This window comes from Pseudophryne corroboree, chromosome 10, assembly GCF_028390025.1.
Source record: "Pseudophryne corroboree isolate aPseCor3 chromosome 10, aPseCor3.hap2, whole genome shotgun sequence".
Classification (NCBI taxonomy): Eukaryota; Metazoa; Chordata; class Amphibia; order Anura; family Myobatrachidae; genus Pseudophryne; species Pseudophryne corroboree.
In genome coordinates, this window is record NC_086453.1 from 71,389,371 (window position 1) to 71,403,777 (window position 14,407).

At 55.0% G+C, this 14,407-nt stretch overlaps 1 protein-coding gene across 1 annotated transcript in view; it reads left to right on the forward strand.

Annotated features, from left to right (window-relative positions):
• Positions 1–14,407, forward strand: part of LOC134967024 (phospholipase A2 inhibitor and Ly6/PLAUR domain-containing protein-like) — a 50,649-nt gene that overhangs the window by 30,927 nt on the left and 5,315 nt on the right. The window contains exon 4 of the mRNA XM_063944016.1: positions 1,819–1,962. Coding sequence (XP_063800086.1) covers positions 1,819–1,962 — 144 coding nt within the window. The remainder of the gene's footprint in view (positions 1–1,818; positions 1,963–14,407) is intronic.

Here is a 14,407-nt window from a genome sequence, read left to right on the forward strand (position 1 = left end):
TGGCGCAAGCTCACGTCATGGCGCTCCTTCTCCTGCCCTGGACAAAAATAGGTGGGGCAGATCCTGAGAAGAGGGGAGGCAGATGCTGGGAAGAGAAAGAGGGGGGGGGGCAGATGCTGGACAGAGAGAGGGGGGAAACAGAAAGTGGTCAGATAGAGGGGGACAGATGTTGGGCAGAGAGAGGATGGGGCAGAGAAAGGGGGGTCGATACTGGGCAGAGAAAGGGGGGCAGATGCTGGGCAGAGAGAGGTGGGGACTGATGCTGGAAAGAGAAGAGGGCAGATGCTGGAAAGAGAGGGGGGTAGGTAGATGCTGGGGAAAGAGGTGGCAGATGCAGGTGGCAGAGAGGAGGGGGGGTGATGCAAAGCAGAGAGGAAGGGGGCAGATGCTGTGGAGAGAGAATAGGTGGGCAGATTCTTGGCAGAGAGGGGGGCAGATGCTGGGGAGAGAGGGGCAGATGATGGGCAGAGAGATGCTGGGGAAAGGGGGGCAGATGCTGGGCAGAGAGAGGGGGGACAGATGCTGGCCAGAGAGAGAAAGGAGAGGGGGAGTAGATGCTGGCCAAAGAGAGGAGGGGCATCAGATTCTGGGGAAAGAAAGCAAGGGGGGCAGATATTGGGGAGAGAGGGGGCAGATGATGGGCAGTGAGGGGGGCAGATACTGTGCACAGACTTTACATAGAATGAAACATGTACAGTAGCAGTGAGAGAGAGGCAGAGGCTGCATAGAGAGGTGGCAGAGTTAGGCAGAAGCTATGGAGACAGGAGCAGTTACTGTGGAGACAGAGGAGGTAGGCTTAATACTCACAGACAGGGGCCATGCTGTGAGATCCTCCGTGTTCCAGCAGGGGTCAGAGGAGCATGTGACAGCTCCTCCAATCAGGGGCTCTTCTAATCAGCATGTGCCGAGTTCCTCCAATCACAGCTCGGCACATGATCTTCTGACCCCTTTGCTGAGATCAGGGAGGAGGAGACTGAGGCTCGGCACCACTGTGAGTTGTAGGGACTTCCCCTGCTGCTGCTTGTTTGCTCACAGTGAGTCATATAGGTTATAATTCCCCCTCTCATCCCTCTGCTGCCAGCGCCGCTGCTTGTCATGCAGTGTGACAGGCGTAGCGGCAGCAGAGCAGGGAGAGCACCCGTCATTGCGCCTCCCTATTTTGCAGACTGTGCTAAGTGGGTAGCGCCGGGCCTGCCCGCAGCGCTGCTAGGCGCCCTCTGAAGTTTCCGGTGCCTGGAGCTTGCGCTCCACCGGAACGTCCCTCGCTACGCCCCTGAGTTAAGGCCCTGATACTACAGTAACTTTATGCTATAGAACATGTATACCACATCACAAATTGTTCTCACTTTTCCTTTTAAGGATATAGAAATAAAAGTAAACTTTCACAGTTGATAATCATTTCACAGTATACTGTAGGTTATGTGTACCCGCAAGAGTGTTTGTTGTTTTGCCTTCACAAAAACTCTTTTGTTCAAATCCGCTCCAAAATAGTATTATTATTATTATTATTATTATTATTATTATTATTAGAATTTCTATTTGGAGACACAATGAGGCAGATGTATTAAGCCTGGAGAAGGCATAAGGAAGTGATAAAGCAATGGTAAGTACAAGGTGATAACGCACCAGCCAACCAACTCCAATATGTAAATTGGCAGTTAGGAGCTTATTGGCTGGTGCATTTATCACCTTGCACTTATCACTGCTTTATCACTTCTTTATCCCTTCTCCAGGCTTAATACATCTGCCCCCCAATATCTTTAGCTGCTTTTGGTATTTGCAATACTTTGTAATAATTGCTTGTCTCCCAATGACTAGTGCCCTGGAAAAATATGACAGAGAATGGATATCAGTGTGACTCCTGTTTTGCTCAGGATAGTCTTAACTGTACACAGAAACCCATGAAGTGCACCGGTAACAAAACCTCGTGCCTCAGTTATAATGGAAAAGCATCTCGGCCAGGTATTGTCATTGCTCACTGATAACTCTCTAATACCCCTTTCACACATGTTTGGTATGGGATCCCAGCGGTCAGCATACCAACGCTGGGATCCCAGCCGCTAGATTGCCGCTTGCCACAGGTTCTATACGCACTGTATGGGTGGGGTGTAGTATGGTATGCTGGCGGCTGGGCTCCCGGTGGCCAGAATACCGGTGCGAGAATCCCGACCGCTGGCATACCGACAGCTTGTTAAGCACAAATGAGCCCCTTGTGGGCTCGCTGCGGGCACGATGGCGTGCTATGCGCGCCATGCTATCTATTCTCCCTCCAGGGGGGTCGTGGATCCCCAAGAGTGAGAAAAGGTGTCGGTATGCCAGGTGTCGGGATTCCGGCACTGGTATACTGTGCGCCAGGATCCCGACAGCCAGCAAACTGAAGACCACCCTATGGGTGTTGTGGACACTCGCGAGTGGGAATAGCCCCTGTTAGCCGGGATTCTGGCTGGCGGCATTGTCAGTGGTTGGGATTCCGGCATCAGTGTCCTGACCGCTAGGATCCTGAGTGCCAGCACTGTAACTACATCCCCGTTCACACATGCATCTAAAGCCAGACTTTTGGCACGTGATCATGCCTCATCTCGGGATTTCTGCACATGTGACTGTGGAGCCAGTGTTACAGTATTTCTTACCTACAACTTTGTGCAATAAACTGGGCTGTTGGGGTGAGAACAATCAGGATCATATATGTGTGTGTAAAGCTGACTCTTATACCAGCCAGTGCCCCCCAGCAATTGATCTCGCAGCACCTCACTGCCCCATACTGGATAAAAGCTTTATTAAACAAAAAACAATTATACAAAAAATCTGCCTCTAAGTTCAACTCCTAGCAATGCGTAATTTCCGAGAATGTGCATATACCACATCCACTCTGGAATTCCCCAGTGACTTTGTTAGATTCTTCATTCCTTCATATCAGCAGTGTCTCCCCTTTGTTTGTTTTTTTAAACTAATTCACTCCATAGGCCGGATGTAATGGCTTTCGAGACGGCCGGCCGGAGGCGGATTTAGACCTAATGAGGCCCTAAGCAAGGCACCAATTTGGGGCCCCCTTCCTCATACAATCCATAGCACTATATCCTGTCATCACCACCCCTGGCTGTGCCTGTTGTGCTTGTGACTCCTTCCCTCACTTATCAATGAGGCAGTCGCAGCACCGCAGATCCTCTTTTCATGCAGCATGAGAACCGATACTGCTCTCTCCCAGCAGCTGCGCTGCTGCTGGGAGAGCTGCTGCTACTGGTGGAGGGTGGAGACCGCCGGCATCCCAGCTGCAGATATCCCTTACCCAACCCGCTGGCAGTGGACATGTACCCCCCACTGTGAGAGGTTTGTGTTGCAGTTTCAGAGAGAGAAGGAAGCCAACAACAAAGAGGAGAGAGAAAGACTATGAACAGGTGCAAGAAGCCGGCGGTAGATGTTTAGAGAGAGAGGGAGAGAGAATAAGAGAGGCAGAGAGGTAGAAAGGCAGAGAGAGGGACAGAGAGAGAAGAGAAAGAGAGACACACAGAGAGGAGAGAGAGCACAAGAGAGGCAGAGAGATAGAAAGGCACAGGGTGGGGCAGAATGAGAGAGGCAGAGAGAGGAAAAAGAAAGGGGCAAAGAGAGAGGAGAGGGGGTAAAGAGGAGAGAGTGCAAGAGAGGCGGAGAGATAGTAAAGGTAAAGAGTGGGGCAGAAAGAGAGAGGCAGAGAAAAAAGAGAGGGGCAAAGAGACAAGAAAAAGAGAGACACAGAGGAGAGAGGGGTAAAGAGGAGAGAGAGCACAAGAGAGGCGAAGAGATAGAAAGGCACAGAGTGGGGCAAAACGAGAGAGGCAGAAAGAGGGGCAAAGAGAGGAGAGAAAGAGAGAAAAGGGTGGAACATAGTTGAGCCAGCTGTACAGAGATACGACTAATATTGCAATGTAAAAAAAAAAAAATTATATATATATATATGGATGTGGTGTAGACCCAGTTCTGCGCTAAAAGTGAGCTACAACCTTAAGACGTGCTCTCTGTTAGTTGGAGTACAGAAAATAGAATACAATACACAGAATGTCTAAGGGAGCTGTATGTGTTGTTAAATAGGAATACTCTAGCAAATTTTGACCACAATATAATAAAAAAACGTTCAATTCATTCACATATTATCCATGCACAGTGCACTTTAGTGAACATAAATTGCCACATACAATTCGAGCAACAAACATGTTTAAAATACAGATTCCAATTTTGTAGAAGACATGATACAATCAGTGTATTCCATCCAATAGTATCTTATACAGGATGTCTGATGTTCTCACAGCTAAAACAATACCCTTTTTTAGCTGTGAGAACATCAGACGGCTCCGGCCGAATATTAAGCCCAGGGAGGGGCAAGCCACCGGGGACGGTAGGACCAGGGGAGAGGCCCCTCCGCCGACCCACCCGGCCGGCGGAGGCGCTGACCCTCGTGCCGAATGTATTGTCCCCGGCCAAGTCCCCGGGACGGGACACTGCACGCGCCGCCAGCCCTGCCGGCCGGCGAGTAGTCCCCGGCTGTTCAGCCCTGGGGAAGGGGCAGCCCACCTACGACTATTAAGCCCGGAGAGCGGGGGATCCGGATGAAAATTAAGCCCAGGGAGGGACCAGCCACCGGGGACAGGAGGACCAGGGGAGAGGTTCCTCCGCCGACCCACCCGGCCGGCGGAGGCGCTGACCCTCGTGCCGAACGGATTGTCCACGGCCAAGTCACCGGGACGGGACACTGCACACACCGCCGGCCCCCGACTATTAAGCCCGGAGAGCGGGGGCTCCGGCCGAATATTAGGCCCAGGGAGGGACAAGCCACTGGGGACGGGAGGACCAGGGGAGATGCCCCTCCGAAGACCCACCCGGCTGGCGGAGGCGCTGATCCTCGTGCAGAACGGATTGTCCCCGGCCAAGTCACCGGGACGGGACACTGCGCGCGCCTCCGGCCCCCTACTATCAAGCCCGGAGAGCGGGGTCTCCGGCCGAATATTAAGCCCAGGGAGGGACAAGCCACCGGGGACGGGAGGACCAGGGGAGAGGCCCCTCCGCCGACCCACCCGGCCGGCGGAGGCGCTGACCCTCGTGCCGAATGTATTGTCCCCGGCCAAGTCCCCGGGACGGGACACTGCACGCACCGCCAGCCCCGCCGGCCGGCGAGTAGTCCCCGGCTGTTCAGCCCTGGGGAAGGGGCAGCCCACCTCCGACTATTAAGCCCGGAGAGCGGGGGCTCCGGACAAATATTAAGCCCAGGGAGGGACCAGCCACCGGGGATGGGAGGACCAGGGGAGAGGCTCCTCCGCCGACCCACCCGGCCGGCGGAGGCGCTGACCCTCGTGCCGAACGGATTGTCCCCAGCCAAGTCCCCGGGACGGGACACTGCGCGCGCCGCCGGCCCCCGACTATTAAGCCCAGGGAGCGGGGGCTCCGGCCGAATATTAAGCCCAGGGAGGGACAAGCCACCGGGGACGGGAGGACCAGGGGAGAGGTTCCTCCGCCGACCCACCCGGCCGACGGAGGCGCTGACCCTCATGCCGAACGGATTGTCCCCGGCCAAGTCCCCGGGACGGGACACTGCGCGCGTTGCCAGCCCCGCCGGCCGGCGGGTGGTCCCCGGCTGTTCAGCCCTGGGGAAGGTAGAACAAAGATTTTTTTGGGAGTGTCCCAGGACAGGCGCCAAGCAGCTACTGATATAACAGATACCAAGAGGTGTCACCACACCTCAAAAACAACTCTCAAAAACACAAATTTGAAATCTGTATATACACCAACAGCGCTTTTGTAGAATAAAAATCAATTATAATGTAAATGTCACCATTACATCCCTTATTGTCAGTTTTCTGTAGTAGATCCTTCAATGGATTTTGACTGATGTGGTCTCTCCGGGATATAACAACATGTGGGGAAATATAAGAACAAGACACCAATGTGTAGTATGTTCCTTCTATTCAATCTTTTTATACAAGGACTAGTAGTGATTATGTGCGTACCCCACTCACACTATAGTCAGATATTTTTAAGCTCATCAAGGTTTCTTTTCTAGTACCAAGGCTTGATTCACTTGAACTACGCCTGGTACAATAGATATAATCAAATGATATACTGATGGAGCGTACCCCAAAACTCACACTCGCAAGCGGGGTGGTAAACACATCAAGGTATCTTTTCAAGACTTGTAAATGTCTAGGTGGAGCGTACCGAAAGACTCACACTCATAGGGGCGATAATACACACATCAAGGTATCTTTAAGGTAACAGGAAAAATCTATGGATCCATTCATGCGTACCCAAACTCACAGTTCTTAAAATCTTCGTACTCCCATCAAGGTATCTTTAAGGTTCAACTTCCCTGTCCAGTATTCTTAGTGGTGACGTTCTTGCCTCCCCAGGTAAAGGAACTCAATCTCCTCAGATTTTATATAGGGGGGTACAGAATTTTATTGACAGTCACGAACATAGACAGATTTGTCTTAAAACCATGAAGACACACAATGTACAAAAATAAAATAGTTCCTGAGCAGAACCGGCAAGAAGAAAGCTGGAGGGGTTCCCAAAAAGCAACGGGATACCCCCTTTAGATAGAATATAAAATCAAGAATAAAAATTCAATATATTTTTGTACATTGTGTGTCTTCATGGTTTTAAGACAAATCTGTCTATGTTCTATTGTACCAGGCGTAGTTCAAGTGAATCAAGCCTTGGTACTAGAAAAGAAACCTTGATGAGCTTAAAAATATCTGACTATAGTGTGAGTGGGGTACGCACATAATCACTACTAGTCCTTGTATAAAAAGATTGAATAGAAGGAACATACTACACATTGGTGTCTTGTTCTTATATTTCCCCACATGTTGTTATATCCCGGAGAGACCACATCAGTCAAAATCCATTGAAGGATCTACTACAGAAAACTGACAATAAGGGATGTAATGGTGACATTTACATTATAATTGATTTTTATTCTACAAAAGCGCTGTTGGTGTATATACAGATTTCAAATTTGTGTTTTTGAGAGTTGTTTTTGAGGTGTGGTGACACCTCTTGGTATCTGTTATATCAGTAGCTGCTTGGCGCCTGTCCTGGGACACTCCCAAAAAAATCTTTGTTCTATTATCCCTCTTTCACCAAGGGTGTGGACTAGAACGGCTGCCAACAAAAATACATCCTTTTCGGTACCATCATGTTTTCATGTCGAGAACAAAGAAACACAATGTTTGAAAAAACTTTCGGTGAAAACATGATTGAGACGGAATTATTGGATGATGATTTGTATGGAATAATGAATAAGTTAGAAAGTATACTAATGAAAGAATGTAAACTATGGTGGGAAGTCGCCACGTTGGAACGATATTTAGCACACGAAATCATTCCACGTGGTTTAAAAATCTTAAAAACCTCCACATTTGAGACTGCTAGAGAGGATTTCAAAAAAGAGTGGGAGAGCACCATTGATGCATGCTCTTTTTCACTAATAAAACTCATTATCTCAGAAAGAAAGAGAGAACTGAGTAAACTTGATGATGAGATTGCAGTCTTCAAATCTTTAACATCACCATATATTAGTTCTGAAGAGTATAAGTCCCTAGATAAAGAAATAGAGTTAAAACTAAAGAGGGCCCAAAGACAACTAATGGAAAGAAAGCTAAAAAAATTCAATAGAGACAAGCTAGAAAAGGAAGACACAACAGAAAGGGAGTTATTATTGAAGGCCACTCACGGTAACAAACCCCGTGGATTCAGAAAGAATCCCTATATACACAATAGGGATCTACCAAAAAATCCCTCCTATAAATATGGGAATAATAGGGAAAGAACTATTTACCATTCTGAACGGGGAGTACCTGGCACCACCCATCAAAGGCCAAGGTTTAGACCTGAGAGTGGACGTGATGCCAGATACTATTATCAGAGAGACCAGACTCCAGAATGGAGAAACAGAAAATTCACAGATAAAAGAAATCTGAGATTCCAAAGAGAGCCAACAAAATGGGAATCCGACTTGAGAGAACCTATACTTCAATATAGGTCCCCGATACCTAAGAAAAACTACCCTTCTAGACATACATATCTATTGTACCAGGCGTAGTTCAAGTGAATCAAGCCTTGGTACTAGAAAAGAAACCTTGATGAGCTTAAAAATATCTGACTATAGTGTGAGTGGGGTACGCACATAATCACTACTAGTCCTTGTATAAAAAGATTGAATAGAAGGAACATACTACACATTGGTGTCTTGTTCTTATATTTCCCCACATGTTGTTATATCCCGGAGAGACCACATCAGTCAAAATCCATTGAAGGATCTACTACAGAAAACTGACAATAAGGGATGTAATGGTGACATTTACATTATAATTGATTTTTATTCTACAAAAGCGCTGTTGGTGTATATACAGATTTCAAATTTGTGTTTTTGAGCCCTGGGGAAGGGGCAGCCCGCCTCCGACTATTAAGCCCGGAGAGCGGGGGCTCCGGCCGAATATTAAGCCCAGGGAGGGACCAGCCACCGGGGACGGTCGGACTAGGGGAGAGGCCCCTCCACCGACCCACCCGGCCAGCGGAGGTGCTGACCTTCGTGCCGACCGGATTGTCCCCGGCCAAGTCCCCGGGATGGGACACTGCACGCGCCGCCGGCCCCCGACTATAAAGCCCGGAGAGCGGGGGCTCCGGCCGAATATTAAGCCCAGGGAGGGACCAGCCACCGAGGATGGGAGGACCAGGGGAGAGGCCCCTCCGCCGACCCACCCGGCCGGCGGAGGCGCTGACCCTCGTGCCGAACGGATTGTCCCCGGCCAAGTCCCCAGGACGGGACACTGTGCGTGCTGCCGGCCCCCGACAATTAAGCCCGGAGAGCGGAGGCTCCGGCCGAATATTAAGCCCAGGGAGGGACCAACCACCGGGGATGGGAGGACCAGGGGAGAGGCCCCTCCGCTGACCCACACGGCTGGCAGAGGTGCTGACCCTCGTGCCGTACGGATTGTCCCCGGCCACGTCCCCGGGACGGGACATTGCGCACCGCAGGCGAGCAAGAAGCTTCGGGTGCGAGGACACGGGATGCCCCATATGCCCACCCCCGCAGTCAGCCAAATTTTGACTGATTTTGTGGTGTTTGGTCATAATATCAGAGATGGTAGCTCAGGCTCCTCTAGTTTCTCAGTTTTACACGTGCAGCAAATGTCTGATCTTATAGTTACTCTCTTATAGAGAATTTCAATGGTGACAACACATCATCAGTAGGCCAACACAAACTTAACCACCAGCGCCCAATATCTCAACCTGACACCAAAGTGAGAAATGATGACAGCGGACCCCCCCACCTCCAAGGTGAAGGGGTAACGAAAACCTCGCACAGCGATGACGTTCAACCATGGCCAATAAGTAAAGGAACCAGCATACCTCAGAACCCTGCAGTCACCATCACCAACCTGCAGGGCCTGTCACACACCCCACCACCTAAGTGGGGAAAGCGGTAGCTATCACTCCTCTCCAGAACAGAGAGGAGTACGGACAACCTCAATCGAGAGCCCCCTACCATGCCACTCACCCACAAGCAGGCATCGGGGAATCCAGCAGCCCTCTGGATCCTGCAGTGATGCGGGAGGAAGCTTCAGACGGGGCGTAGGAGCGGCCAGTGGAGGTGACACCTCTGGCCAACATCACCCCACCTCCGAGATGGAATAGGAACTGACAACCTCCCGCAACAGCCCCCAGCCATACCGCTCACTCAGCCTCGAGCAAGCATCGGGGAATCTGGCAGCCCTCCGGATCCTGCAGTGATGCGGGGGGAGACTGCAGGCGGTGCAACGGCCAGTGGAGGATACCCCTCCGGCCGACATCACCGCCCTGCGGAGCCTGTCCCGCACCCCACCGCCTAAGGTGGACGAGGGTCGCTGTCACCTCCCCCCTTCCGGGATGGAGGGGGGGCAGACATCCTCAATCCATCCCCAACCAGTACTGCTCGGCCGCCAGCAAGCATTGGGGAATACGGCAGCCCTCCGGATCCTGCGGTGATGCGGGGAGAGGCTGCAGACAGGGCGGAGCAGCGACCGGTGGAGTTGACCCCTCCGGCTGACATCACCACCCTGCAGAGCCTGTCCCGCACCCCGCCGCCTAAGGTGGACGAGGGTGGCTGTCACCTCCCCCCCTCCGGGATGGAGGGGGGGCAGACATCCTCAATCCATCCCCGACCCGTGTCACTCAACCACCAGCAAACATTGGGGAATCCGGCAGCCCTCCGGATCCTGCGGTGATGCGGGGGGAGGCTGCAGACAGGGCGGAGCAGCGACCGGTGGAGTTGACCCCTCCGGCCGACATCACCGCCCTGCAGAGCCTGTCCCGCACCCCCGCCACCTAAGGGGGGACGAGGGTGGTTATCACCCCACCTCCGAGATGGAATAGGAACTGACAACCTCCCGCGACAGACCCCAGCCATACCGCTCACTCAGCCTCGAGCAAGCATCGGGGAATCCGGCAGCCCTCCGGATCCTGCAGTGATGCGGGGGGAAACTGCAGGCGGTGCAACGGCCAGTGGAGGATACCCCTCCAGCCGACATCACCGCCCTGCGGAGCCTGTCCCGCACCCCGCCGCCTAAGGTGGACGAGGGTGGCTGTCACCTTTCCCCCTCTGGGATGGAGGGGGGGCAGACATCCTCAATCCATCCCCGACCCGTGCCGCTCAGCCACCAGCAAGCATTGGGGAATCCGGCAGCCATCCGGATCCTGCGGTGATGCGGGGGGAGGCTGCAGACAGGGCGGAGCAGCAACTGGTGGAGTTGACCCCTCCGGCCGACAGAACCACCCTGCGGAGCCTGTCCTGCACCCCGCCGCCTAAGATGGATGAGGGTGGCTGTCACATCCCCCCCTCCGGGATGGAGGGGGGGCAGACATCCTCAATCCATCCCCGACCCGTGCCGCTCGGCCGCCAGCAAGCATTGGAGAATCTGGCAGCCCTCCGGATCCTGCGGTGATGCAGGGGGAGGCTGCAGACAGGTCGGAGCAGCGACTGGTGGAGTTGACCCCTCCGGCCGACATCACCGCCCTGCAGAGCCTGTCCCGCACCCCCGCCGCCTAAGGGGGGACGAGGGTGGTTATCACCCCACCTCCGAGATGGAATAGGAACTGACAACCTCCCGCGACAGCCCCCAACAATACCGCTCACTCAGCCTCGAGCAAGCATCGGGGAATCCGGCAGCCCTCCGGATCCTGCAGTGATGCGGGGGGAGACTGCAGGCTGTGCAACGGCCAGTGGAGGATACCCCTCCAGCCGACATCACCGCCCTGCGGAGCCTGTCCCGCACCCCGCCGCCTAAGGTGGACGAGGGTGGCTGTCACCTTTCCCCCTCTGGGATGGAGGGGGGGCAGACATCCTCAATCCATCCCCGACCCGTGCCGCTCAGCCACCAGCAAGCATTGGGGAATCCGGCAGCCATCCGGATCCTGCGGTGATGCGGGGGGAGGCTGCAGACAGGGCGGAGCAGCAACTGGTGGAGTTGACCCCTCCGGCCGACAGAACCACCCTGCGGAGCCTGTCCTGCACCCCGCCGCTTAAGATGGATGAGGGTGGCTGTCACCTCCCCCCCTCCGGGATGGAGGGGGGGCAGACATCCTCAATCCATCCCCGACCCGTGCCGCTCGGCCGCCAGCAAGCATTGGGGAATCTGGCAGCCCTCCGGATCCTGCGGTGATGCAGGGGGAGGCTGCAGACAGGTCGGAGCAGCGACTGGTGGAGTTGACCCCTCCGGACGACATCACCGCCCTGCAGAGCCTGTCCCGCACTCCCGCCGCCTAAGGGGGGACGAGGGTGGTTATCACCCCACCTCCGAGATGGAATAGGAACTGACAACCTCCCGCGACAGCCCCCAGCAATACCGCTCACTCAGCCTCGAGCAAGCATCGGGGAATCCGGCAGCCCTCCGGATCCTGCAGTGATGCGGGGGGAGACTGCAGGCTGTGCAACGGCCAGTGGAGGATACCCCTCCGACCGACATCACCGCCCTGCGGAGCCTGTCCCGCACCCCGCCGCCTAAGTTGGACGAGGGTGGCTGTCACCTCCCCCCCTCCGGGATGGAGGGGGGGCAGCAGACATCCTCAATCCATCCCCGACCCGTACCGCTCGGCCGCCAGCAAGCATTGGGGTATCCGGCAGCCCTCCGGACCCTGCGGTGATGCAGGGGGAGGCTGCAGACAGGGCGGAGCAGCGACCGGTGGAGTTGACCCCTCCGGCCGACATCACCGCCCTGCGGAGCCTGTCCTGCACCCCGCCGCCTAAGGTGGACGAGGGTGGCTGTCACCTCCCCCCTTCTGGGATGGAGGGTGGGCAGACATCCTCAATCCATCCCCGACCCGTGCCACTCGGCCGCCAGCAAGCATTGGGGAATCCGGCAGCCCTCCGGATCCTGCGGTGATGCAGGGGGAGGCTGCAGACAGGGCGGAGCAGCAACCGGTGGAGTTGACCCCTCCGGCCGACATCACCGCCCTGCGGAGCCTGTCCCGCACCCCGCCGCCTAAGGTGGACAAGGGTGGCTGTCACCTCCCCCCCTCCGGGATGGAGGGGGGGCAGACATCCTCAATCCATCCCCAACCTGTGCCGCTCGGCCGCCAGCAAGCATTGTGTAATCCAGCAGCCCTCCGGATCCTGCGGTGATGCGGGGGAAGGCTGCAGACAGGGCAGAGGAGCAGCCGGTGGAGGTGACGCCTCCAGCCAACATCACCACCCTGCAGAGCCTGTCCCGCACCCCCGCCGCCTGAGGGGGTACGAGGGTGGTTATCACCCCCCCTCCACAATGGAGGGGGACCTGAAAACCTCCCGCGACTGCCCCCAGCTGTGCCACTCAGCTAAGGGCAAGCATTTTGGGTTACAGCAGCCCTCCAGATTCTGCGTTGATGCGGAAGGCTACTTGCAGGATCAACAAGGTAGCTCTCGGTAGCCAGCGGTGACAGGGGGTGAGCCAGCCGCCATCTCGATAGCAGCAGGAAACCCCACAGAGAAGAAGGAGCCACACACCAAGCAGGCACCAGCGAGAGGAGTAGGCCCGGTGGATGGCCATCAGTGCGGGCCAAGTGAGAAGTTCAGAGTCAGATGGACAGTGGGGCCCGCTCTGCGTGGTGCCCAGGCGCCAGTGCACATTGAACAGCCCCCAGATAAAGGGGGACAGCACCCAATCGATCTCACATTTTTCTCCTCACCCGACAACCCGTTCACTAGGAAACCAGTGCAAGCCGCCCTGGGGGACAGTTTGGGTAAGCAGCGATTTAAAATGGTCACCTCAGGCCTCACGACCCAGATCCCCGCCAGTCGAGGCGAGGGTGAGCCGTACGCCCCCAGGGAACCCCGCTGCCCCCAACCCACCACATCCCGTTCTACACCTGACTGGTTTCATCTTGTCCCGGGGGGGTGAAAGGGTGTAAAAGGTTCATATCGTAAAGGGCTGTGCCACTCTCCGGGATACCGTCAATGATACATGCGTAGTCCCAGGCCCACTCAGTGCGCAGCTTCCACTGGATCCCTCCAAAGGGGCCTCCCACTCTCCCTTTTTCTACTGACGGATTCCAGCCAGCTTTGCTCAGAGCCTGTGCTTCTCTCTCACGCCATACGAGACTCCCCTTTCTCGCACACTTTCTATCTCACTCTACCTCCATCCTGTCTGGCTCTTCTCTCCGCAGGGCCCCACAGCTGAACCCTTCCGTGCAACCACCTGCGGCCATTGACAGACCACATCATTGGTTCATGGTGGCACTTGTGCAGTTCCCAGGAAATCATGTGCTCCACCAGGGTCCAATGGTGAGCTTTGCTAGGTGATGGGGACACTTCCCCAGCACCCCTGGTGTTGTCAGGCACCTGCTGGGCTGATAGACAGAGCAGACCATACTGACTGGAGTCAGAAACAAAGCCCACCCAGCTCTGGCCAAGAGCACTTGGCGGACATTTGGGGACTAGTAAACCCTTACAGTGGAGGGTTTCCAGGCACGCCGTGGGCAGAAGGAGGGCCTTGTTCGCCTGGAGCTGGCCGGGACCCCTGGGTTCCGGCCAAGCGAATGGCCCTCCCCGCCGGGGCGCAGGGAGCCACATTGATCGGGTTTGCAGGACAAAGAAAAGAGGATCTTCTATTGAGTACCCATCTTTTCCTGGCTGGACTCTGTTCTCATCCTGTGAATCTCTCAGCTGGGTTCTCTTGGACGTAGCAGGACAGGTGATGTGCGCGACACATTTGCAGTACACTCTCCTATTTTCCCCAGGCTCTTGGAACCACTCCCAGCCTGAGGGTTCAGCCTTACACACTCCGATGCCAGGAGGAGCCCCATTTTGGCCTCGGAGGGGAGGTCAGAGGAACGGGAGACTGGAAGTCCCGGTGGGACTGCGCTTCCCCTGTCTGCCACAGGGGGCGCTGCACCATGCGAGAAGGAGCTGGGCCAAGCCCAGTCC